The sequence below is a fragment of the Emys orbicularis genome, chromosome 3 (genome assembly GCF_028017835.1).
Source record: "Emys orbicularis isolate rEmyOrb1 chromosome 3, rEmyOrb1.hap1, whole genome shotgun sequence".
Lineage (NCBI taxonomy): Eukaryota > Metazoa > Chordata > Testudines > Emydidae > Emys > Emys orbicularis.
The window spans coordinates 203,117,928-203,141,141 of NC_088685.1; the positions used below are offsets into that span (position 1 = coordinate 203,117,928).

General features: G+C 41.1%; 1 protein-coding gene across 1 annotated transcript in view; it reads right to left on the reverse strand.

Moving 5' to 3' along the window:
- MACROD2 (mono-ADP ribosylhydrolase 2) overlaps positions 1–23,214 on the reverse strand; it is a 1,323,621-nt gene that overhangs the window by 23,947 nt on the left and 1,276,460 nt on the right. Inside the window, exons 14-16 of the mRNA XM_065401494.1 lie at positions 20,364–20,441; positions 19,560–19,634; positions 18,818–18,913 (exon numbers count right to left, since the gene is read on the reverse strand). Of these exons, the coding sequence (XP_065257566.1) occupies positions 18,818–18,913; positions 19,560–19,634; positions 20,364–20,441 (249 nt within the window). The remainder of the gene's footprint in view (positions 1–18,817; positions 18,914–19,559; positions 19,635–20,363; positions 20,442–23,214) is intronic.

Below are 23,214 nucleotides of genomic sequence, written 5' to 3' on the forward strand. Positions count from 1 at the left end.
TACGGGTCACAAGAGAATTCACTGGTCAGATAGTCTAGGTTTGCAGGAAAGGGGAAGACCTACTGGAATGCCATGGAGAGGAAGCCCCAAGTGGTTTGATAAATGTGCAATACTATTAAGCTTGGACTGTAAGCTCTTTGGAGCCGGGACTGTCTTTTGTTGTGTTTGTACAGCACCTAGCACTATGGGGCTCCCAGGCACTAATACAAATAATTAAAAATGAAATAATAAATAATAATAATATGAGATGCTGGAAAAATGCCGTTGAGCCTTTTACATGTCACTTACCAGCAAAGTGTTCATGTTCCTTCAAGTATTCAATATACACCTCTAACCCGATATAACGCTGTTCTCGGGAGCCAAAAAATCTTACTGTGTTATAGGTGAAACCGCGTTATATCGAACTTGCTTTGATCCGCTGGAGTGCGCAGCCCCACCCCCCCAGAGTGCTGCTTTACTGCGTTATATCCGAATTCGTGTTATATCAGGTCACGTTATATCGGGGTAGAGGTGTGGAAACTATTTAGGATTGTAACAATTTCTATACAGTGGAAAGGATAATGGTGAAAATAAAAATAGACCAAAATTAAAGCCAGCTGAAGTGGTTTGGAGAAAAATAACAGATCTCCTCCATGGTGATGTGTTTGTTATAACATACCTCAAGGGTCAGACTCATTTTACTTCTGCTTAACTGAAAGTTGACTAATTCTGAACTAATGAGTCTTCTCCAGCCCCGGGTGACTCTGGTGACTACATTCCCCAGAGTGAGTCTGTGTAACAACATTTTGTGCCATTCATCATCAAAGTGCTGCCCTTCGAGAGCTGCTGTTTTGATCACGTGCACTAGCTTTTTGATGAGATCGTCTAGTTTGCCAGCAAAGGCCACCTCTTCAGAGTGCAATGCAAAAATGATTAGAATATCACGCCAAATGAATTGTTTTTTCCTCCAAACATGCCTTTCATAAGCTGGAAAATGAGCAAATAGATTCAGCCCGTGTGACCAGTAGCAACGCTTATATAATGTCCTGCAATGATAAACCTCTTAAATATAAATATGCTGTTTTGTTGAAGCTGAAATGTTTTGTGAGATGTATTGGGTTCCACTAAACTTTTGTTGGAAAGAGTTTTGGGCTTAGGGTGCAAAGAGAGAAGGAGACTATAGTTAGGTGACTAGGGTAGAGCAGTGGGAGAGACAGGTTCAAGTCCCTGTTCTGCCTGATTCAGAGTAACCTGGGTTAAAAAAAAACAACCCTTCTCCTTTGAATCAGGTAGAGCCAGGACTGGGTCCTCTACACACCAGGACAATACTCTATCCATCAAGCTATAGAGTGTCTCACACCTGCAGTTCATGAACACGTTAAGCAGGTTTTATTTTCATTCCAGTGTGGAACAAAAGCAGAATTTGAAATACTGAACGTTGCCATGAAATGGGATTGTCATCTTCCAGTCAGAGCCGGCTCCAGGCACCAGCTTAACAAGCAGGTGCTTGGGGCGGCCAAGGGAGAGGGGCGGTACCTGCGGCAATACGGGGGCGGCAGGTCCCTCACTCCCTCTAGGAGCGAAGGACCTGCCGCTGAACTGCCGCCGCCAATCGCGGCTTTTTTTTTTTGCTTGGGGCGGCAGAAATGCTGGAGCCGGCCCTGCCTCCAGTCAGTTCTATTATGTAAACGAGCTTAGATATTCACCACATACAAGCAGGAGTAGCAATAGCAAACCAGGAGAAAGCTAGGCCCACACCTTCATATTCTGTTGAAACACTTAGCCACAAAAGGAACACCTGCTGCCTGTGCTCCTGGTTGGAAAGTCCCCACATTCAGCAGTCTGCCCCTAGGTGGCCTACAATAGGCCCCCATCTTCCCATAACTCCACCATTCATCAGCTGGAGCGTCAGCAGAAAGTTTTTACAGGCTGGGAGGTCTCCTGATGTCATCCCTTCCTGCACCCTCAGGGGTCCTACCCAGTCCAGCATGTCCCCATGTCCTCCTTCACACCCTCATCACCTCTGTCCTCATTCTTTCCCGCCTGGCCTCCATACATTTTCCTTTCCTTTTATCCCATGAACTTCACCTCTTCCTCTTCTCACCTCGTATCACCTCTCCATCTTCTATAGACCTACCTCATCTAGTGCCCCTTCCCCACAAAATAGCCAACAACTTACAATGATAAAAACACACCAAACCAACCCAGAAAACTTCTGCCCTTTGCAGAACTATGTGAAGCAACTGCAGGATCTTTTGGGTTATTATAACTCTGGCCTCAGTGTCTGCTTTACCCTCCCCAGTTTTGCAGTCTTATGCTCCTAGTCTATGCTTAGCCAGTAAGTGTAACTAGGATACTGGAGCAAATTATGTACAACTACTCTCACACCCACTGTTTCCCTCCTAAGATCTAACTGCCTCAGCTCTTCGTCTGAGGATGTATGAGTAAGGCTAAGATTTTGTCACAGATATTTTTAGTAAAAGTCATGGACAGGTCACGGGCAATAATGAAAAATTCACGGAAGCCAGTGACCTGTCCCTGACTTTTACTAAAAATATCCATGACTAAATGAGGAGCCTGGACAGCTGCCGTGGGCTGGGAGCTCCAAGGGCCCCCACCACCTGTGGGGGCTTGGAGCTCCAGGGTCCCCCTCCACTAGTGGCTCCACGCTGCAGGGTTCCCCCTGCTGCTGGCGGCTGGGAGCTGCTGAGGTCAAGGGTGGTGAGGAGCTGCAGAGGTCAGGGGCGGCGGGGGTCCCCCTGCTGCCAGCAGTGACTGGGAGCTGCAGGGGTTGGGGGCAGTGGGGAGTGGGGGGGGGGGGTCTCCCCTGCCACTGGCAGCAGCTGGGAGCTGTGGGGGTTGAGGGAGTGGTGGGTCCCTCTGCTGCCAGCGGGAGCTGAGGGGGTTGGGGGCGGCGATGGTCCCCCTGCTGCCGGCAGTGGCTGAGAGCTGCGGGGGTTGGGGGCAGTGGGGAGTGGTGGGGGTCCATCCTGTTGCCCGTGGTGGCTGGGAGCTGCTGGGGGTTCCCACCGCCTGGGGTGGGGGGGTACCCCACAGCTCCCTGCCTGCGCAGGTGACAGAGGAACCTGCAAGCTCCCAGCCGGTGCTGGCTGAAATCACGGAGGTCTTTGGAAGTCATGGAATCCGTGACTTCCCTGACCTCCGTGACTAAATCACAGCCTTACGGATAAGCCATATACAGCTGCATGCCCTTCTTATGCTAGCTGATAGCAACCACAGAACCTGCTTTATGCCAACACAATATCATGCAAAATTATTTAGAGTAACTGCTGTCAAAGTGCAATTGTCCCCTGAAAGGGAGTGGTGTCTTGTTGTTTAGCTAATTTAATCTTATATGGAAAGAAAAATCACCTCAAGATACACTAAAACGGCTTTGTTTCACCCGCGATGCTGGCTTTATTCATCTTAGTAGCATAGGGGGGAAAATCCATCTTCTTTCACCTGAGAAATGTATTATTTCAGCTTATTAGCAAAGTACAGTAGAATATGTTATTGTAGGCTAAACTGCAGCATTGTCACAAACTCTGAGTGAGGGATGGCACATACACCTCTACCCCGATATAACGCTGTCCTCGGGCGCCAAAAAAACTTACCACGTTATATCCGAATTTGTGTTATATCGGGATAGAGGTGTAGTTGCAAGACTCCTCAATGCCAGTTAGTGCCCCTACAATCCCAACACCCCTCGGTGCCAGTTACTGCCCCCCACAACTTTGGGAAGTAAGGCAAGGCTACTCTTTTGTGAGTTATCAAGAGTGGATTAATACATTTCTAGTCAACCACTATTCTGAGATGCTTATTCTAGTGACAATTTTTAAAATATATTTGATTTAAAGTACAATATTTTCTTAAAGAGCCAAAAGTCACTTGCCAGCTTTTCAAAGAACGAATTAGACACCGAAAAAGACTTAATTTCGACAAAACAAATCCTACTGTGCATAATACGCCAGAAGCCATAACATTTGTACCAAATTTGGAGATTCTAAAACAGAAACAAGATGATTAGGACTATGGAAAATGGGGGGAGTAGCTAGCAGCAGCCTGGCAAAAGGGTTGCTGCATTTTATTGCAGAATTACAGATGCTGCCAGGTTTGTTTGGCATTATCTTGAGCTATTATGTTTTAGCAAGGCATCCTTGTTTGTAGATCTGAAACACTCCTTTCCTAAGTTTGTGGAGCTTCTCATTTGCCCTCACCCCAAGGGAAAAAAACACATTCCTGTACCGTTTGGTATCTAATAACACATAGAAAAGAGGTGGGATGGGCTTTTAACCAAGTTATAGGAAGATTTTTAAACTTTGTTTTTGGATCTTAATGGTGGTGGAGGTACTTCTCACTTAATGTAGAGGCGCGTAAACCTGTTTAACCCTCACTTAAATCAGTTTAGTTTAATTTAGTAATTTACTAGTACATGCTAAATGGGTCCAAGTGCATCTACATTAGAGGGTATCACCTATTTAACTACACAGACTTCAAATTAATTTAGTTACTTTTCTAATATAGACAAGCCCTAAGTATTAGGACACAATTGCAAATAGATGCACGTTGGGTAAATGTCAATATGTATTTGTATAACACCACACTGAAACTGCTCATTAGGTTTGCTTCATTTGAGTGTGCCATCAGTTTTCTCTTTTAAAAATAAAAAAAGTCCCTGAGATGGTATGTGGGGAAAGCCTACCTACAGAACAGGTGAGACATTTAATGAACGCTCCTCGGATTTTTTTTCTACATGATTTTTCTGTGGAGAATTTTGTTGTAGAAAGGAATCAAATATGAGAAAAAAAATTCCAAAAGGCAAAGAACAACACTTTTTTTAACCCTCCTATGCTGTTCTAAGTCTCATGAATCAGCACCATCTTGCTCAATCACACCAGCTCCGAGGGGGAGTGGGCAGAACCTAGGGAGAAGAGGCAGAGGGAGGGGAGAGAGGCAGAGCTGGAGTGTCCAGTTTTTAGCAATTAGAAAGCTGGCAACCCTAACCCTGAAACACAAATCTTGCTGGAAAAAATGCAGCAATTTAGGTCAAATAATAGATTTCACTGAGAAAATCCCACATTTTCCTATAATCTAAAAGATGATTTTTTGTATTTACATCTAGTAATTTAATTATACCCAAATATTTATCTCTAGAGTGGCTAAATTAGTAGGTACTTAATTGTACTGATACACAACACCTGACGCTTGGGTCCTCTCACTTGCCTGCACATGCAAAGCACAAAGTATATAATTCAATTATATGGCAAATGTCCACAAGGCATCTGTGGTGTATCTGACATCCCACAGAAAATCTGTGCTTCACACATTTAAGCAGCTTCCTAGTGTGAGGTATGAGAAAAAAGATTTTTTAAAAAGCCCTTGCCCAATTAGATAATTAGATATATGGATAATGGCTTAAGATTAATAATAAAAGTACATATGTGACTATGCAAAAACAAATGCTGTTCCATGTCAAATACAAAGCAGGATGCAAATTTGTTTTTCTGTTAATTAATCTAGCTTTCATCTCAACTGCTCTGATCTGTAAATAAAGCTCACAGGCTAGTTTCAAACAACTCAATAATAATAAATACCCAACAGATTCTTATAGAGCTGGCTAGCTAATTGTGTTTGCAGTTTTCTGTTACTCAAGGGTACCTACACAGCAGCTCATGATTGAAATCAGTTAAAAGCATCTGAACTCTGACCTAGCCTGAGGGTCAGAGTCCTCAGTTAAATACTGCCACCTATCAAATACACACAAATCCAGACAGAAACCCAGGAGGTTTCATGACTACTCTGAAAATTAAAAATAGAAGGCGGGAAGAAGAGAGTGAGCGAGCAAATGGTCTCTGCCACCAAATAATATTGTGCTTTCTTGCAGATATGCCTAACCTTTCAGGATTTGCTTTTCAAGCTCTTTATTGAAATTGCTCAGGTCTTTAACTGATCTCCCCTGGGGGCTGAAAAGCCTTAAGCTAATTAAGCACGGCTGAGACATGCTTGATGAGATGGGAAAAACATGAAGCTTTTGAAAGGGTGAAAAATCTCTGGCCATCTGCTAGTGGTGTTGCAAAGAGAACAATAAGGAAGAATAAAGGGGGCAGCTAGCCGGAGTGAAAAGGTACAGGATTCCTTTAATTACTGGGTCAATGAGACCATTACGGCTTGGAATGCCTGTGAAAGCCAGCAAACAAGCTTAGGAGGCTCAGCAAAAACAACAGCTCTTAGCAAAAAAACAATTTGAAAGAAAGTGAATTGGGTCAGCTTTCCCCAAGAAATGTCTGTTAATTAAAAACCATAGGTAATGTATGAGGAAGGGAAGGCCCCTTAATTGAAATTAGATTGTTGAACGGCCTCATCTCTCTCTCCTTTTATTTTGTGCTTCTCAAAGGCCCTGCAGATGGAGCTCTGTTTAAATGAATACCACACAGCCAGCCAGAGAGGAGCGTCTGTTGTACTGTACTTGACAGTACATGTAACACCAACAGACCCCGGTCATTTGTGGGTGGGATCGAACCTGGGTCCTCTGGAGCCAAAAGCCAAGTGGCCCTTAGCTAAGGCTGTGGAGCAAACTCCTTAACCTCTCTCTAAGTGATCTCGGTGCCACTAGATGGGACAGAGCATCACTCCCAGGAGGTGTGTGGCTTACATACTTCCCCTAGCTGAGGAAGCATGTCCTGAGCTTCAGAGACTTCCCAGTTGAAATCTCAGATGAGCCCCACTTGTAACACGGACAGACCACGGTCTTCGGTGGGAGGGATTGAACCTGGGACTTCAGTGCATGAGCCTCTACTGCATGAGCTAAAAGCCAACTGCTTCTTAGCTAAGGCTGTAGAGCAGATTCATTAATTGCTAAGTAATCTCTGCCACTAGAGGGAACAGAACACCACACTCAGGAAGTGTGTGGTTTACATATAGGTGAACAGCCTGCATTTAGGTTTTAAATGAATGCCCTGGTGTTTATTCAATACGGCAAACAGTTCATGTGCTACAGCCACTTAAGACCTGGTTAAGGCTCCTCTGAGTTTTCCAGTCTTTTACAATTCACTAGAGAAATGTGTAGTTCAGGGGGACACTTTCTTAACATGCAGTACTATAAGTCAAATCTGAACTATCTTAAGTGGCATTGTCCGCCATGAACTGTGAAAATCACAGTTGTGATGTAAATGAAGAACACAACAATGTTCTCTCTTCTCACAAATTATCGGTGTGAGAGTTAGGTTGACTATGGCTGCATGCTAGGGATAAGCAAGGTGCTTCTGATGTAATAAGCAGTGACCGAACCCTTGCCAAAAACCAGAATGACAGTAACTCTTTTTTAGAAATGTGAATATGTGCAGATCATCTTTTCCCCATTATTTCTGTTTGATGTAGTTAAATCATATTCTGCTGTGATCCAGTCACATTTCACAAGATAAAGGATTAGGCAAGGTCAGTGCTTGAATAGGAGACTCTTAAGTATTAATTAGGAGCTGCCAGAAGTGGTAATGACACTCCATTATTGGAAGGTGCTGTCTTTAGGATGAGATAAAAACAAGGTCCTGACTACTTGTGGTCATTAAAAATGCCATAGCAATTTTTGAAAAAAGCAATGGTGTTAACCCCAAGATTGTGATCAAATTTCAATTTGCATTCAATTCCTCCACGCCAAATTACCCTTGCAGTTCTGTTTGGGAGCAGCACTCTGCACTTCCTGTCTTAAACTGTTGCACATTCATGTAGCATTGTTGTTAAATAATTGTGGTGTTTGATGCTAGTGGGGGGCAGCATTTCAAAGGTCAATAATGTGATCCCTGTATAAATCAGTTTGTAAAACAATGTGGGATCCTTTAGACAGGTGTTGTGTATATCTATTTCTTATCACTATTTTCTCATGCTTATGCACTTCCAGCTGGCACCTGAAGCAGAAATACAGCTAGAAAGTCTGTTCTCTCAGAATTTTAGGACCAACCCAAAGCAGGCAATACTAGAAATAATGTTTAAAAGACTTTTCTTGGACTATGTCCAGCCCAATGCTGCAGATCCAAGAAGGTCAGATAGTTTTAACAAGCATGGAGAGGTATGACCTCAAGCATGGAGAGGTATGACCTTGGAAGACCAAGAGGCAGGATAAACAAAAACCACCGAGGGTACCAGTTTAGCACATCTGGACTCTAAGGGGAAGTTGTTCACTATACACACTTACCACTGTTTTAGAGTAGAACAGTGGTTCTCCAACTATGGGGCAGGCCTCCCAAGGGGGGCCTGGGAATATGTCAAGGGAGTCGCAAGCTATCTGCTTTATGTTTTCTGAAGAGCGGGGATAAAAGGGACAGCTGGAGCCCCAATGCACCGAGGCTGACAGCCAGACCCCCGCCACCTGGGCTTGGGTTCTCCTTCCCCCCTCCCCAATCCCTCATGGGGAGGCAGCCCTGGCTTGGGCTCTCTTTCCCCTCCCCCCCATTCCCTCACCAGGAGGCAGCGAAGCTCCAGCTGTCAGCCCTGGGGCGGCAGCAGAAGTAAGGGTAGCAATGGGGTGCTAAATCTGCTGTGAAAAGTGATGACAAATATCACTTTTCACATTGCCACCTTACTTCTGTGCTGCTGCCTTCAGAGCTGGGCGCCTGGCCAGCAGCTGCCGCTGTCCATTCTGCCTTCAGAGCTGGGTGGCGGTATATGTGCTTGTGGGAGGAGGGAGGCATAAATGACTCCAGACACAAAGAAGGGGGGCCCGATTAAATAAGTCCGAGGACCGCTGATGTAGAAGAATCCCTGAGCTCTCTGGTGGGATTTCTGCAGGCTGTACCTCACCCTATATAGGCCCCACAAGCCAGACAGTGGCCAGACAATGGGTTTAATTTGGGTTAATTCCCAGCAGGGTTTTTGAAGTTCTAGCTAGGGTGGACTCCCTTAGCTGATGAAGTCAGGTGCAGCTCAACACAGCGGTGCTTAAAACAATCGAAAGAGAAGAGGAAAGAATGTGCTGACCAGAATCCAGGCCAAGAAGCTCTGGAGATAGAAACTCTGTCCTGGTTATGCTCTCTTGTTTGGTTTTGGATTGGTGTTCACAGACTACCAAATTGCACCAAGAAAATGTGGGCAGAGACGTTGCTGGTTTGTGTTATTTTGATTGAATAAGAGGCCTGTAAATAAACTGGAAACCCAGAGGTTTTTGACTTAAGCTGGGCTTCCTGTGAACTCTTTCCAGCCACTCAGACCATGGCCCTGCCACACTGATCTGTGACCTCATACTTTTGTGATCCAGGTCAGGTGGTATTGAGGAAAGGCCTATTCTCCTTTCCCCTCAGAATCCAAAACATTTTAACTTGTTTAACTTATTTTTTTAATCCATTTGAGAAAGGTGCAAGTGTTCATTTTTTTACTCCAGTGAAAAAAACACTGGACATATACACATGTCTTAAGAGCTGACCAGTAAAATAGATATTGAGTGTTTTTTGAGGGGCTCCGCTAAATGCCATAAAGATGTATTTGGTCTGTTCATGTCAGCTAGCAAGCCCTGTACCTTGAGCAGGAACATCATTTCTGTGACATATGATTATTAGAGAAACCATACATTTCACACCGATGATTGAACACAACAGGAAAATTTTCATACCCTCAAAAGAAAAGAACTGGCGCAAAGACATCAGTGCCCAGCATTTTAGGATAAAGACCCCACTCCATTGAAATAATAATTTAGGTGGTTTTGTGGTTTACCTTTGTGCACTAAGGAAGGCACTGGAAGTCAAAGCATTTAGGGCTGAAAATGATGGATGACTTCTAAGCACATGAGAAGAATACTCAAAAGGTTGTGAAATGTTTGAACATTGAGTTCTGTTTAGAAAGTGTTAGCTATGGAACAATTACAGTAGTGAGCATCCTGCTCAGTATAAAGTAAGGGAGGAGAAAAAAACCACACAATGCAATTCATATTTGTCTAGTGCCTTTCATACAAAAAAGATTCATAGAACATTTGGCAGCTGATTGTAGTCTATCTAAAGAATGTGCAAACTATGCTGGTTGCAACACAATGTGCAGGCTCTGTAGCATCTGTAAGTATGGCAGGACAGGAAGAAAGGGGTGGGGAATGGCCAAGTTTCATCAGAAAGGCTCAGCAAGTTGGTTCTGATAGTTTTAATAGAGGGAAAGGTTTAAAAAGGTACTTGCAGAGAGAGGTGTGGAACACTTCTGATGACTCCACTGACCCCCTGGGAGAGGGAGTGGATCCCACAGCTTCATGCAGTTGCAGCCTGTGTGTGTGTATAGGGAGAATGAGGTGTGTATGTGTGTGTGTAGAGGAAGAATGAGACTTCAAACCCTGGTCCCCTGCCCTTGCTGGCAGATTACTCCAATAACTGGAAACAGAGTTATCTTAGGTTTCTTCCCTAGGACTAGGGCACAAGCATACTGATGGTGACCTCACACTCATCTTGAGGTGAAATTTGATGAGAGTCAACCAAGGGCAGGGAAGCTGTTCCAGATGGTGAGGTCTGTATGACTGAATGCTCAACTGTATAAAGAAAAGGTGGGGGGGACACAAAGTCAACTATTGGAAAAGTGTGAGTAACAGGCAGAAAAACAGAAAGAAGTGGGTTCAAAGAAATGAGGAAAGGACACTACCATGGAAGAGCTGAGTGAGGACATGATATTTTCACTGCTTCCCTTGCTTGGGGTTTCTACTGGTTAGAGACCATTTTAGTTTCTATCGGGTTGCCACAGGAGCCCTGCTTCCAGAGACGGCAGCAGAAATGTGCTAAATCAGTGCATTGCCCAGCTTACTTGCCCTGGACACATCTCCTCAGCTAGAACTGCTCATTCTTTGGATGGTGCTGGCCCTGTCCCCATCGATCTCTGTGAAAGGGAGGTTGTGCCTGCTTTGTGACACCACAACTTGGGGCTGTGCAGAAGCAGGCATAAACTATGGGAGAATCTGTCCCTTGGTCTTTAAAGAGAGGAGCCTGGGACAGAAAGAATTGCAGAGGTGGGGGAGGGGACAGAATCACAGATAACCCTAGTGGGAGAGGAGAGAGCAGGGTCAAAAAAAGGAAGGGATGACTGAGAGGATATTTTTAGACAGCTCATCCCACAACTGCATTACTCTTACGGAACACTTTCTTGTTCTACACTTGAGACAAAAGAGACCTATCCAGTCTTCCCCCTCCACTGCTTGCTTTCCTCCATCTATTCCCCAGTCTCTGGGTTTTCTAAAGATGTACTTATGAAAGCATCCTACAGAATTTATTTAGTGAATATTCATTAGCTGTGTAGGGTTTTGCACCTTGTGTGGTCATGTACTTGTGCAAGATACATGTAAAATGCTATCACCACTTGCATGGCATATAGAATTCTAATTTGGTAGTACTTTACTCTCACTTTGCACAGGTTTAAATGATTACACAAGATGTAAGACAGTGAAGAAGCAGTTATAGATTCCTGTTAACGCCAATTATAGAGACAACTGAGTTGGACCCAAACATGTAAATCCATTCCCTATCCTGGACTAATTCTATCAACGTGATTCACTAAAAATAACATGAACTCTCACTTGTTGAATGTTAAGACACACAAAAATATACACATGCTGGACCAAATTCTTCCCCGATGTGACTTCCTTGATATATCACAATGAAATTACACCAGGAATTAATGTGGCCTTTTGGATATATTTTAATATGCACATGAAGTTCCTGTTATTATTAATAGGAGTTAAACTCACAATTCAGTGGAAAGAATAGACTCCTATATAATGTAATAAGTTTGTTGTTTGTGTAAAAAAGTAGTGCCATATTTTTCAGGTGTTCAAGCTAATTTCCAGATGTGTTATTAACCATGTAGTCCCTATTTCTAGGGGGAATTTTTTCCCAAGATAAATTTATAAATCTTTCCTGTATTATTTTCACTATGTACTTGGATGCCATTCGATATGTTTTGAAACAAGTATGTGTTTCAGTTGCATGAGCTACTGTTGATTCTCTGGAGATTTACGCTAAACCCAAAGACTGGTAATCTTCAACACAATGTGAAATATGGATTCCATGATCTACCCAATTTTTTTATGTTAAAAGGGCATTATCACTGTCTTAAAGCTGTTTAAACCATGTATGCCACAAGTACAAAACATCTAACATCATAAAATAATATCATAAACATATGAAAAGTTAAAATGACTTCATATCATCTGCTTTTCAGTGGGTTTTCATAGAGTTTTATATGTTTATTGGCACTATTACTGTGGTAAATATCTTGAAAAATATCCAATTTCTCATTCGGTTTCTCAGAGGTTTTCTTTTCTTTGGAAGATTCCTGAACAGTTATTTTATTAGATTTAATGTTGAATGTGTTTCTATTCAGTACAAAAAAATTGTTAATTAAACAAAGCAAAAGCCACATTTCAAAAATTTTCAGAATAAACAATATCTTTTAAGTGGAGAAAAAAATGGCTAATTCATTTTTATAGCATTTCTGTTCTGCTTGCTGGCGATAAAATGAAGAAAACAAACAAACACTTTAAACCATAAACTTTAAACCGCCATCATTGCAAAAATATTTGCTTGTCTTCTTTCTTATTTGTTCCTTACTATCAAAGCAGATGTCATAAAATGACTTTGGCAAAATGTTTAAGCTGCAAGATTCCCTAATGGTTTCTATTTTTATTAGAAAAGCACATTGAAAGATGGAATCCTCCCAGTGAAAGAAATGAAAAATAATTAAAATTTAAAACAGAGCTTGCACCACCTGTTCTTTACATATACTCATTCTAGTCTAAGGGTATCTGATATAGGGAGAATAATGAAAAGAAACAGAAATTCTTTCAGTTATTGAGAAGAATATCACATTATTTTCTCCTAGAGGGTTGTAACTGGTGTCCAAACCAGGCCATAGACAGAGTAATAACCAGACCATGCTGTTAATGTACAACATAGCTGATGATTCCTGTAGATTAGCTATGATTTTGGAATCGTGTAGTAGTTAGTAGTCTGTTCCACTGTGATGACACAGTACTTCACTGTCATTGATTCATATATTGATACTACTATATTTTTTAGTGATACAGAGCAGCTACGGTCTTTGTAAAGCCTCACATACCACTATCTGTGTTTAGGTTCTTCAGCAACGCCATAGAATATGTAGCTGCTACAGAGTCCAGAATAGAGCCCTGTAAGCTGCAGAATTAACAGACTTTATAAAGCAACTCATGAATACATCACCTCAGCCATTCAAGGATTCTATACAAACCTACTAGAATGCCAAACCTATGGGAAACATTTCTCCTAATCTCATAAAAATAAAGTTACTGTACGCTCTTGGTCAGCAATGACAATAATGGGGAAAATGAAACAACACTAAATTTTTACCCCAGCTATGGTTCCTCCCAAAGAGATGAGAGATATTCACTGAAGGTAAAGATTGCACTGCCATTGACCACAGTGGACCTATTCATTGGATACTGAAATTCCACTTTCAAAGTTCTTTAATTGGCTCATATCACAAACACAAAATTCACTTTAAACTTTTTTTTAAAGTTGTCTAGAAAAATAACAGCACAGAAAATGATTCATGTTGCAAACTTGTAAGTAGTCTCAGGGGGTACACGCTGCATGGATTTCTACTGAGGCCTTTGTTTTCAACACACCCCCAGCTACTTCCAGCATTTCTGCTCTTCTGATAATCCACTTCTCCATATGGCTTGGAATCAGACCATCGCAAAATATGCAGTACAAGACTGAACCCTCAATTCACCTGTTTTTGACTTCACAGAATTTCTCCCCGCATGCAAAATGTTCAAAGCTGGGGATAATTTTTTGTGTGTGTTTTCTGGATGGGGCAGAATTCTGTGCTGCATTTCAAATTTAGGGCTAGATTGTGTTTATACACCCAGTCCTGCTTAAGAGTCAATGTGTAGCTGTGCTGCCCTGGGAATACTTTACCCTGAGCCACACTTCCTTAGCTGCTTCCTCCTTGCTCCTGGGGGTATTATCCACTTCTGCTTTGTATCAGCAGAAGATTGTCAGACCCACATCATCTTGGATTACAAAGGATTAAAAGCATATGAGGTCTTTAAACCCTCATGCATCAGGACATAACGGATAGGGCTTAGGAACAAACTTCTCCCATAGAAAGGCTACAGCATTTCATTTTAGGGCATCTTGCACTTCATCTGAAGTAGCTGGCATGGGCCGCTGTCAAAGATTAGACAAACCAATGGTCTGATTCAGTACAGCAATCCCTTTGTTCCTAGTGTAACCCAGGCCTGCTTGATATGGCACTCTGTCGCCCTCTAGTGGCACCTAGCTAGAGATTGATGAGTCTGCTACAGCCTTAGCTAAGAGAGATGTGGCTTTTAGCTCATGCAGTAGACTCATATATTAAGCTTAAAAAGTCCCAGGTTTGATCCTGTCCGCCGACGACCGCGGTCTGTCAACGTTACACTAGGACAACTCAATAAACACATATGGAGTTTCTAATTTAAGATATTTTAGATACATGAAATTCCAAAATAGATTAGATTTTTCCAAAAAACAAGGAACGTCTAGTTTTTAAAATCTCGCCTCTCCACACGTCTTGTCCATTTCAGCTCTTTGGAGAAGGTGTTGGAGGTGAGGAGAAATTGGGTTTATAAAAAAAAAAGCTAGTTACAACTACTGTGGCTCCATAATAAAGATGTCAGTCTTGTTTCAAATCTTTCTGAGATTTATTTTGTTTCTTTATCATTGCAAACAATTTATGACTTCTGTCAATATCTTCAAATGTATGTGAAAATCCTTGAAGCAAGTATATATTAGAAAAATTGAGACATTTTCCTCACCAGATTTCAAGGATATATAACTTTCTCAAAGTTTATACTGCAAAGGCACCTATTCATTTCTAAAGAATTTATGGGTGAAAGACCTGGAATTCAGCTGTTCAAATGAAGAATGGATCAAACGATGGATAAGCAGTTACTTGCCTACCAACTGGTAGATATATTGGCAGCTCTGGATCAAAATTATAGGTAGGACACTGTAATATGTCTTAGCCTCTATGTAGATTCATTACAGCACTTTAAAAAGTGCCCTTCAGTGGTGGGTTGTGTCTGACTATTCAGTGAAGTTCTACTTCTGCTCTTTTGCAGACCCCATACAGGAAAGTAAACATTTGTACTATATAGCGTAGGCAGTGAGCAGCTACCCGAATTGCATCCTTCATTTATAAGAGTTATTCCATTAAATTAGCAGCTGTGCATTGTGCACACAAGAAAGTGGAAAGCATAGGTATTTTACTCTGAATTTACTTTCTCACTTTTCTGAGTGGGGCAGCATCCCAGGTGTCACAGTAGCAGGATCTCTACTGAGGATATTCACCTCAAATTGAGGAGGTGATGTTGGGAAAATGGCACTGGTTTCCAGACTAGAAGAAAGAGACTGCTCTGACAAAAGAGGAGATTACAAACATGTTTTTGAGCGATCCAAAACTCCAATAATTGTAGGTTAACATCATGGTGGCAATAAGAAAATAGACAATATTCAACTCAACATACAGAAAACGGGCACAATAGTCAAGTAATGGATACTTCTGTTCACATAATACTGTCCTCCAAGGGGTAGAGCAGGCTCTAAGGGTGACAGATGAGAGAAATCATCGATCCACTATCTTTATATAAGGAGAGACTGAGTATGTATGTGGGGAGAGTAGGCTCAGAGTGGGGGACAGTTATATATACATCCAAGTAATGAGACTTTCATTTTCATTTGTTATAAATTATTAGCCCTGTAAAAAAACTGAGCTGATTCACCCCCATGGGCACAAGGAAGTGCAAGCTGCTGGCTCATCCCAGGGAAAGGCAAATGGCATTTCAACCTGCCCGCCCCTTAGCATTCTGGCACAGGATGGCAACATTAGTTTCTGCCAAGGGTTCCATAACAGACTTGTCAGCAGAGATTGCTGAAGGCATGCACTGATTCAATGCTGCTTCACCCAGCCATCCTGGACATGCCCTCTCTCTGGCCTTGTCTACACTACGGGGGTAAGTCGACCTAAGTTATGCATCTGGAGTTGATGTAGCTTAGGTCGACTTATTGCGGTGTCTACACTGCGCTGGATTGATGGGAGATGCTCTCCCGTCGACTTACCTTATGCTTCTCGTTCTGGTGGAGTGCTGGAGTCGACGGGAGAGCAATCTGCGGTCGATTTAGTGGGTCTTCACTAGACCCGCTAAATCGACCTCGATCGTTGCAGCATCGATCCATGGTAAGTGTAGACATGTCCTCTCACTAGTGGCCATCATCTTTCAGGTTGTGGTGGCTATCAGTGGAGGAGAGGTTGAGTATGCAGAAACACTTCCACCAGGGTTTGCATTGGCAAGGGGAATCTGACCCATATTATCCATCTAGTGGGTCCCATACCTCCACTGATGAATGTGGAATGGTCACAGACAACTCCCATTAATCCAGTCACTCCTCTTAGGGTGACACGGTACATATCATCCCTCTGAGTTGAGCCTAATATCTCAGCCTAGTCCTAAAACAGAACTGACGTTGAGCAGACAAGGATGGCATTCTGCACTTCTTTAAATTGGAATACACATGTAGTTTTACCACAGATCAAAAGCACAATTTTTATATCAAACCAAAGTAGTATGACTGGATTTTATTTCATTGGAATAACACTCCAGTATTATCTTCTTTTTCAGTGTTGCTTGTCTAAAATATGTTATTTTGTTCTACTTCCAATGTACTGCAGGTGCTGCTGGAAAACATTTAACTGAACTAGTTTATGAGGCAGCTCTTTGCTTAGATGAGACACTGTTATATATAAAATCTCTTATTTATGCCAGGTGAACTCTTGCCATTAGATGTCTCTCTGGGACATACTCATTGTACTATTTTATCTGCATCAACTGCTGTTCAATTCCCCACCCCCCTTTCCTTTCAAAATCCATCTTACAAGCTGACTAACTTTGAAACCTAATGTTGCAGCATCTGTGCACATCAAACCTGAAAGCAGCTTACAACATGTGTTGTGAAGATTATCTACACATTTTTATACCCATTAGAATGAAATAAAACAAGGGGAAAGCCTTATTTTCCTTCCCTTGTCTGGATTTTTAAAAAGCATTGATTTATTTCCCCAGCCTGAGGTATTTTAAAGGAGGGTGCATTTCAAAACAAACTATAAGAAACATGTATAGGTTTATCCAAATGCAGTTTATCCCATGTGTAGAATCAACACAGTACTTCCTCCTGTTATGGGCCCAATCCAAAACCCACTGAAGTCAATGGGTGTCTTTCCATGAACGTCAATGAACTTTGGATATGTAAGTATCATTAATACACCTAAACCACAATGCTCTGAAATGTTCAGAAAGACCCTTTAACTTAGTTGATCCCAGAACCTTTTAAATAAGGGACAGGAAAAGTGCCAAGAACACCTCTTTTCTGACATTACCTTCCTTAATGCTGCATATTTTAATACCAGGTAGAACAGATGGTGAAATCTAATCTATCCACTGAGAGCTAAATGACAGTCACTCACTGTAGGGGACAGTAAAGTATTAAAGAGAAGGAAATGTACAAATATGAAAGTACACTTTGTGCAAAAGTTGCTTTTGATGAGGCGTAAAATAAAATGTAAATAATTTCTATTAGGAAGAAACTAACATAATAGCTCTGGTATTTGCAATTAGAATGAGTCCACATTATAAAACCTGGATTTGCAGTTGAAGGAGAGGAGTACCATTTATCTGGATTTGAAGTAAGTATTATATTGATTACATTATCACTGTCAGTAATAAAACACAACACAGATACCATTAACATTACTTGTAATAAAGAGGTGTGTGATTAGTATCAACTTGGATTTGCATTAAAAAGAGAGAGAGAGAGAAGATGCTGTTAAGCTGAATATAAGCAAAAAGGAGTGTAACCTGGGTTTGCAATGAAAAAAAGTGTCAATACTACTAACGTGGGTTTGCAACTAAGTCAGTATCAATGTGCTTGGCAAAAGGAGTTAATCATTAGGAAGATCTAGTTAGTATTGATCTGGATTTCCAGCAAAGATCATGTCTGGGTTTTAATATGAAGCTGTAATTGATCTATATGTTCTACCAAGGAAGGTCATATAATTGCATTTGCTTTACAATTAGAGAATTATTTACATAATGCATTGCTTTTTTATGTGAGCATGACTTTTATAAATGATTGGCTGAATGTAGGGGTCCCACAAGAATTCCTAAAACTCTAAAAATTGAACTTCTGTGTTTCTTAACAAGAGAATAAATAGTGATTTAAATACTGTACTCTCGGACAAGATTACTGCTTCAGCAGGACTCTATGTGTGTGTGTTCCAAATATTGGTTTCTTTACTAGAATTACTAGCTTCGGTTCATTACTTGTTAAATCTCTATTTATGACTTCATAAATCATTTAAATATCCAGTTATTGCAACTACACTCAGTATTGTACTTCCAATGAAATTTAAGAGAAAGGACACTTAAATGTAGATAAATTGCTTCTTTAATCAGCAGTTTTCGAAGGTAAATGTAAAAAACCCACAATAAATAGCTTGTGTGTTTATTTCAAAGCCATTTTGAAACTTGAGTATATCACTTTCCTGCCCCTTATGTTTTCTTGTGTGGCTTGCAACCAAATACATAACAACATTTTAACGCCACCTGGAAAAAAAGACTTAAAATATCATCTTCATTTGCTATTTCTGTGTTTCTTTCATTTAAGAAAACTGTTGTAGTAGTTAATTTTGCTGTAGTAAAACAAAAAATAGCTGTGCTTACCAACACAAACACAGCTTTCAAGAGAACTTGGATTCCATGCAGCAGCCTCCTTGAACTCTCTGCCTACCTCTAATGTATAGAAAGTCTTACCTCTCTCTTCTTCTTTGCTTTCTTCTTTATTTTCATCTACTATAGGAGTCATTGGTTTCTCAACCTTGATTGCATCCTCTTTATTTGCCAGGGGCTCTGAATAGGATGTGATGGGAAACAGAAGTTAGACAGTTTGTTGTTCAGAACTCATGGTGAATAAAATGATTAATATATGCTACAGTGGTCATGACTGAAAACATCAGCATAGACCCAGATTGTAGAATCCTTCTCACACTGCTGAGTATTCATGTAAGCAGTGCCAGTGAGGCTGAGGGACTATTCCTGTGAACATGGGTTCGATCCTGCAAGGGGCACTCTGGCCTCACTCCAGTAAAGCACATGCTTCACTTTAAGCTTAACTAGTCCCACTGAAATCACATGCTTATAGGTAGGCATGTGCTTAAATATTTTGCTGGACTAGTACCAGAGCGTTCATCACCTGGCATGATAGGGACCTAAGTGCTCACTGTCATGGGTAGGGGTTGCACAATCTAGCCCTTAACTTTTTACTTTTACAATGGATGCCATTAAAAAGTCAGCATCTACCACCAAGGGCTACTGGAGATGCCACTGTTATTTCCTATTCTGAGCCAAATTTGGATCTGGCATAAGGAAGGGCAATTCAATGAATGTGGCATAGAGAAATAACTGTGTTACCTCAAATGCCATAGCATAGCTTCTGTTGATAATTAGCCACGAGTCACTGTTATCTTACTCATTGTTTATACAGCATTTTTCATACCTTCTGTTTCCATGCAGGAGCTCTGGGAATCTGTCTGAGTTTTCATTTCATCAATTGTGGAAACATCCTGTGGTCCTGTTAACATCAAAGATTGGAAATAACATCAATGGGATACTAATGTGAATACAGAAGATAGAACACTAAAACTGGGTACAAAACCAATATACAGCATATTTCTCTGAAGCCAGCTTGCTTGCTTGCTTTCTAATTAGCAATTATAACATTGGGATCACTTTATAAAAGTTAAAAACAAATAGCTTTAAAATATATTAAAGTCCTCCCCAGTATTAGTATTTAGTGTGAAGTAGTAGTCAAAATAGACCACACTTAATGGAAACTCTGGACTATTGTGTTCTATTTTTTGTGAGCATACTGATTTTGATAGTTCAGCCATGATGAATTGTCTATCATTGGGAGCTCTGAAGCATTCTCTGACAAAGATTTTTGGCTGTCACCAGAGTATGGACTAGCAGCTGTTCCAAACCACCTGTACTTGACACTCAAGTTACGTAAAGCAATGAAACCAAAATAGCAGGCTTCTGGTAACAAAAACATAATGCTCTGAGGTGACCCAGAATCAACATGGCTAAAATAAATTATTTGGAGGCCTGTTCCTTTTCCAGTAACACTAGAGACTACAGTATCAAGACTGATTGGCATATAACATCTACTAGTTATATAGTAGACATTTTTCTGAGGCAACAAAGGTCACAGGTGAAAAAGTTGAATGCTATAATTAAAACAACTTAAGTTCCCAATTGATTCACTATTTGCATCTTAAAGAATTTCAACAGGTAACTTTACCTTCATCTTGATCTTCTTCACACATTGCATGATGTGCTGGGTCATTCTCTTGTGTGGCTTTGGAATCTTTTGAGGAATCTGATAAAACCAACAAACAAAATAACCTTGTAGTTGTTTTCTGGTGGCAAAATCTGAAAACTACTTAGGACACCTGAATCCAGCACTTAAAAATACTGGATTCATATTTGGTATTAAATTACTCTGATGGAATTTCTTTTTGTTTAAACATAATATTAAATATAATTAAAAAAACATAGCACAGATGTAAATTGCTCAAATTAATTTCAGAAACTGTACAGTTATTAAGTGTTACGTGGTCTGCATTACTGACTTCTAATAAGGAGCTAAGTGTAAAGAAAATATAAGAAAATCAGCGTGGAATCAAAAAATTAATTTCTAAAGAGCTAAATAATACAAAGATAAGGCCAACAACAGGAAAAATAACCCATCTACTTGATTAACTATATTATCCATTTCTTTGGAATAGCAGTAGTGTAACACGACAGACCCTGGTCGTCAGCGGGCGGGATTGAACTGGGGACCTCTGGAGCTTAGTACGAGAGCCTCTACTGCATGAGCTAAAAGCGATATGGCTATTAGCTAAGGCTGAAGAGCAGACTCATTAATCTCTCTCTCTAAGTGGTCTCGGTGCCACTAGATGGGCCAGAACACCACGCCCAGGAGGTGTATGGGTTACAGCAGCACTTTTCATGTATGGATCCCAAAGCACTTTAAAAACATTACCCCCTGTCATATCTTAGGTGAAATCGTAGCCCTATTAAAGTCAATGGCAAAAGTCCTGTTGACATCCGTGGTCCCAGACTTCACTCCTGATGATGATGATGTTAGTACACTTGCTTAGTACATGAGGAAACTGAGACCCAGACTAGCTAAGTGAATTGTCCAAGATCGTACACTGAGCCAGTGTCATAAGAACGAATAGACCAAGAGTCTGAACTCCCATTCTTCTGCACTAGCTGCAGATCTAATTAACATACAAATCGAGCATAATGTTGTAAGATATGAAGGAAAATGTTTGGCAATACAGCCCACACCGTTACTGTGTCATTTATAGTGGTGAAAATAACATTATAGAACTATATGGTGGTATATTGTTCAACTGGGCCCATAAAGTCTATGTTTTTATATTCCACCCATCACTGAGACATTTGGGGATCATTATCTGCACAGCTTTGCATTTGACCCTTGTTAGCACAGGCCACAGAGTCAAAAGTGAATGGAAAATTTCCAAACGTTAGGGGTAAATGCACCTCTTGAGATAATAATAATGCCAGTGATCGCTATAATAAGAGGGGATGTGTGCATATGTATCAAGAGGAGAACATACCCCAAAGTTGTGCCAGTCAGTAAAACTGGCCCATGCTGACAGATACCTATAAGGAAACTTAACAAATAGAGTTATGAGAAAAGTTGTTTATATATTAGAGCGCCACTTCCACACATTTCCTTCTTCTAAAATAGCACAGAGTGCCACCATAGAACGCTGTTCCTTAAACCTGCCGAGAACAATCTTTGATGGATAAGTGAGAAACCTGGGTAGTTAACATCTGATCTAAATTTAATAATCTGCAGAGCAGGTATGCACTGAAAGTGTGTGCCTTTAATTAACTGCAAATAATTCCCCAAGGCAAATATTTAATTACCTGCACAGCTTCTCATTTCATTCATAGAATGACAGTAAGTTTGGAAGTAGAATGGAACATGTATAGATTTTTCAAATTATCTCGCTGGTGTAAAAGCTGCCCAAACTAGTCCTTGTTGAACTTTTTTGTTTGTTTTAGTTTGGACTTAAACTGCTACATATTGATATCAGCTGGACTGCAGTTTGTGGTCTCCTTTCATATTAGGACTGCACATTTTGCTATGATTTAAAAGGGATTACTCAGTTCAACCTGAATCAAGAGCTACAATAAATTAGAATGTCATCAAATGGTAAATTTAATCAAAATATGAGCACTTCACAATTAAAGCATCTCTCCAGTAATTGGGGGTGACAATACAAATCTACATGGAAATTGTCAAAGGTTACACCAAAGTGTAATCACACTGTGTTAAATACTGGCCCCACTAAAGTAAATGACAAAAACATCAAGGGCACCAGGCTTTCATCCACTGTCACTGTGTTTGTTTGTGATCAGGACATGTAGAGTTATCGTCTAAGTTGCCATATTCTTTTTGGCTGTGCTTTAATTCAGTGTTCATAAGTTGTGTTGTACTGACAGTGCTAGAAAAGGAAGCCCTCTGCTTACTAGGGTGACCAGATGTCCCGATTTTATAGGGACAGTCCTGATATTTGGGGCTTTGTCTTATATAGGTGCCTATTACCCCCCACCCCCTGTCCTGATTTTTCACACCTACTGCTTACCTACAGAACAGACATGGCACAGGCACAGAAAGTGGCAGTGCAAGCTTCCCCACCACTATACCAAACTACCACACAAAGCTGCTTCTACCCTTACTACAAGGTACCGCATCTAGGTGTGAGAAAATAGCCTCGCTGACCTACTCAGTCGTACATCTGTGCTGAGAACACCAACAAGAGTGCCAGTTAATGCCAGCTGTCATGATGGGGACACCTAGTAGGAGACCACCACATTTATTTCATATCGGCCTTCAAACAGTCCAAAAAGGGTATCGGATTAAAACTAGCGACAGAGGTGAAGGACACTATATGCCATTTACAATGCTCTGAGCAATCCAATCCCATACCTAGTGCATTCTTCTTCATACTGCTACACCTGTGACTTCAATCTTGGTTTGACTGGCCCATCTTGCTCCAAGTATGAGGAATGATTCCAATTTCATGTAAAATCAATTCAAGGTATCCAAA